Source organism: Acanthisitta chloris, unplaced genomic scaffold, assembly GCF_000695815.1.
Source record: "Acanthisitta chloris isolate BGI_N310 unplaced genomic scaffold, ASM69581v1 scaffold3960, whole genome shotgun sequence".
NCBI classification, from domain to species: Eukaryota; Metazoa; Chordata; class Aves; order Passeriformes; family Acanthisittidae; genus Acanthisitta; species Acanthisitta chloris.
In genome coordinates, this window is record NW_008650904.1 from 502 (window position 1) to 3,702 (window position 3,201).

General features: G+C 59.2%; 1 protein-coding gene across 1 annotated transcript in view; it reads right to left on the reverse strand.

The window, feature by feature from the left end:
* Window positions 1-970: 970 nt before the first annotated feature.
* The window catches only part of PPM1G (protein phosphatase, Mg2+/Mn2+ dependent, 1G), a gene marked incomplete at its 5' end in the record, with an annotated part of 9,717 nt that continues 7,486 nt past the window's right edge, over window positions 971-3,201 (reverse strand). The window contains 5 exon segments of the mRNA XM_009070614.1: window positions 971-1,355; window positions 1,357-1,386; window positions 1,811-1,913; window positions 2,053-2,182; window positions 3,113-3,201. The exon segment at window positions 3,113-3,201 is cut by the window's right edge and continues 143 nt beyond it. Coding sequence (XP_009068862.1) covers window positions 1,206-1,355; window positions 1,357-1,386; window positions 1,811-1,913; window positions 2,053-2,182; window positions 3,113-3,201 — 502 coding nt within the window.

Consider the following 3,201-nt stretch of genomic DNA (forward strand, 5'->3'; position numbering starts at 1 on the left):
CCCACAGAAATCCATCCTGCAGCCAGGCCAGTGTGGAGGGACCACAGGGTAACACCATGGGCGGTGAGGAGGGACCCTGGGCCAGATGGGGTGTGCAGTTTCGGGCACTGAGGTCCTGCCCCTGGCTGCTCTGACTGCAGCAGCATCCTGGGGAGAAAAAGCTGCTGCTGGATGTTTCACTGCTCAGAGCTGGGCAGTCACAGAATTACAGAAGTGTCTGGGGTGGGAGGGACCCTAAAGTTCATCTCTGCACCCCTACCATGGGCAGGGACGCCTCCCACCAGCCCAGGCTGCTCCGAGCCCCATCCAACCTGGCCTGGAACACTCCCAGGGGATGGAGCAGCCACAGCTGCTCTGGGCAACCTGTGCCAGTGCCTCAGCACCCTCACAGCCAACAATTCCCTCCCAGTATCCCATCTAACCCTGCCTTCTCGCAGTGGGAAGCCACTGCTTGTGTCCCTCCAGACCCTTGTCCCATGTCCCTCTGCAGCTCTCTTGGAGCCCCTTCAGGCACTGTAAGAGGCTCCCAGGGCATGCCCTCTCAAGGTGAGCACCCTCTATTCTCCCAGCCTTTCTCCATATGAGATGAGGTTTGGGGGGTCAGGTCACCTGCACAGCTCTCCACTCACGTGAGACTCCTCAGCGGAGCCATCCTGGGGAGCCACAGGGACAAACACTCTCCTCCCCACCTCCCCCTCCAGGAAAGAGCCAAGGCCGAAGAGCAGAGCTGTTTTCCGTCATTTAGTTTGAAAAAGGTACTGATTGGAAGTGTACACCCAAGTGCCACGGCACGGCGCCGCGGGTGGTTCTGCACAAATAGAAACAGAAAGGGCCTTAAATAATCGGGTGCAGATTAAAAAAACCTCAACAGTGAAAAAGTTCTTCCCTCCGAACAGAAATTCACAGGCACAGAAATGGCAACAACCACATGGAGACAATGGGGGCCATCCTCCTGCTCCTGCTGGCCGCGGGCTGTGCGCACGGCGCTCCCGGCGCGGCTCCGTCCTCGCTCCCTCTTTGGAATGGCTACGGATGATGAGTGCGACATGCCCTCGCTAACCAGACCCACCCCCCACCCCCCACCAGGACAAGGACAAACAAGGCCTCTGCTAAGGCTAAAAAAAGGACAAGACTCGGAGTCTTGAGTTCAGCATGGGTAAGAAACGAGAGTCTGGTGAGCACAGCCCAGTCCCGGGCAGGCCCTGCTACTCCAGCTTGGCCTTCTTGGTGCTGTCCCCTCCGTTCTCCTCCCCCAGTTTCCGCTTGCCGCTCTCGGCAGGTGGGTGTGTGCTGCGGGGCTTGAAGCTGATGATGATGCAGGTCATGTTATCGCAGCCGGTGCCATCCCCTGAGGTAGGTGTCTGGAGCCAAGCACTGATCCAGCAGCTGGAGAGGGACAGGGCAGGTCAGCAGGGAGCACAGACACACACTGGGACCAGCCCGAGGCTCCAGGCCTGTTCCAGCACCTGAGAGCGGCTCAGGGGCTGCCAGGCCAGGCTGGTGTGGGGTGGGTCAAGCGCTGTTCCCACCAGAGAAGGGACAGAATGGCCTCAGCAGCACTGGGTGCATGAGCATGGGCAGAAGCTCCTTTGGCTGCACTGTACCCCCGAGGTCAGACACTGGCCATGCTGCAGCATCCCGGACGGTGACAGGCCAGACACTGGCCAGGGTGCCTGGGGAACCAGGTCCCAGTGCAGAGGCATTTCTGTCCTGCCCACTGCAGCCCATGAGCTGCCACAGCCCCTCGAGCTAAAGGAACCCACGTGAGGGAGCAGGAGGGCAGAGCCAGGCACTGAGCTCCAGACCTTACCTCTTCTACGATGGAGGAGAGCGGCCGCAGGACTCCGTTCTCATCCTTTTGGGTGATCTTGGACTGGATGAAATCCACCACTTCCTGGCTGCTCATCACATTCCTGCAGAGCAGAGGGATCAGAAGGGCAGGCAAAGGGAGCAGACCTGCCATGGTGTCTGACAGGCCTCCCCCAGGCCCAGCCCTGGAGACAGACCAGAGCAGCACTGCCCTAGAGGCACAGAGGCTCCCTCACCACTCACCAGATTCCATCACAGGCAATCACCATGAAGTCGTGGTCATCGTTTATTGTCAGCACTTTGATGTCAGGCAAGGCTGAGATCATCTGCTCTTCTGGAGGCAGGTTCTTGTTCCGCTTGTAGAAGTGATCCCCTGCGGGGGGAGGAAGGAGGATGTCTGGGCATGGGCAGTGCTTCCCTGCCACAGCCAGAGAGCAGGCCTTGGGCCACGAGGCACAGAAACCACTGCAGGTTCCATGTGTCAGCCCCTGTGGGCTAGGAAGAAGGGGCCTCGGCTCAGCCCCTCCTCACCCCACACCACATGCCCCTTCCCCACCCTCCTGGGGCAACACCGGGCCACGAGCATACAGCACTCGTCACCTCTGCACGGGCTGTGGCTGCTCCATCCCTGGGAGTGTTCCAGGCCAGGCTGGATGGGGCTTGGAGCAGCCCGGGCTGGTGGGAGGTGTCCCTGCCCATAGCAAGGGTGGGATGGGACGAGCTTTGAGGTTCCGTCCCATCCAAACCACTCCAGGGTTCATTCCATGATTCAAAGCACACTTGGGAAAATTGCCCCTCAGCTCTGGATAGCAGCTTATGGGGAATCACATCCTAGGAAGGGACTTCCAGGGCCACTGCAAAATAGCAGCTGGGAATGACAGTGTCTCCCTGAATGACTCCTCATTTCCATCCTAAAGGTGTTTTTAACTCTCCGCCATAAGATGATGATTTCAGAGGTTTAAGTTCTTCTGCATAAGTGCAGATGAACAAATGGGCTCAAAGTGCCATAAAGCCAGGCCCCAGGAGGCAACACACGAGGTCCCTCAAAGCCAGGGAGCAGGAAAAGTCCTGTTCCAAGGCAGCGGCCTGGTTTGGAATGGCTCATGTGAGGCGAGTCCTGACAACCCAGCCCGGGCTCAGCGGCCTGAGAGGTGCCAGGTGCTGCTTTCCATGGCTGCCCAACTGTTTCACGGCCATTTCCTCCAACTAGACTGACATGTCCCACCAATATTGACCAGGCTCTACTCAAACTCTGGTAACCTCGGCGGCCGCATGGTGGCCAGAGCTCCCGTCCCGCTCTCACCGATGGCCCTGGAGAGGTTGAGGCCCCCGTTGACCCTCCCGTCCATGGTGACCTTGCCGCCGGCGTTCTTTATCCTGGCCAGCTCCACC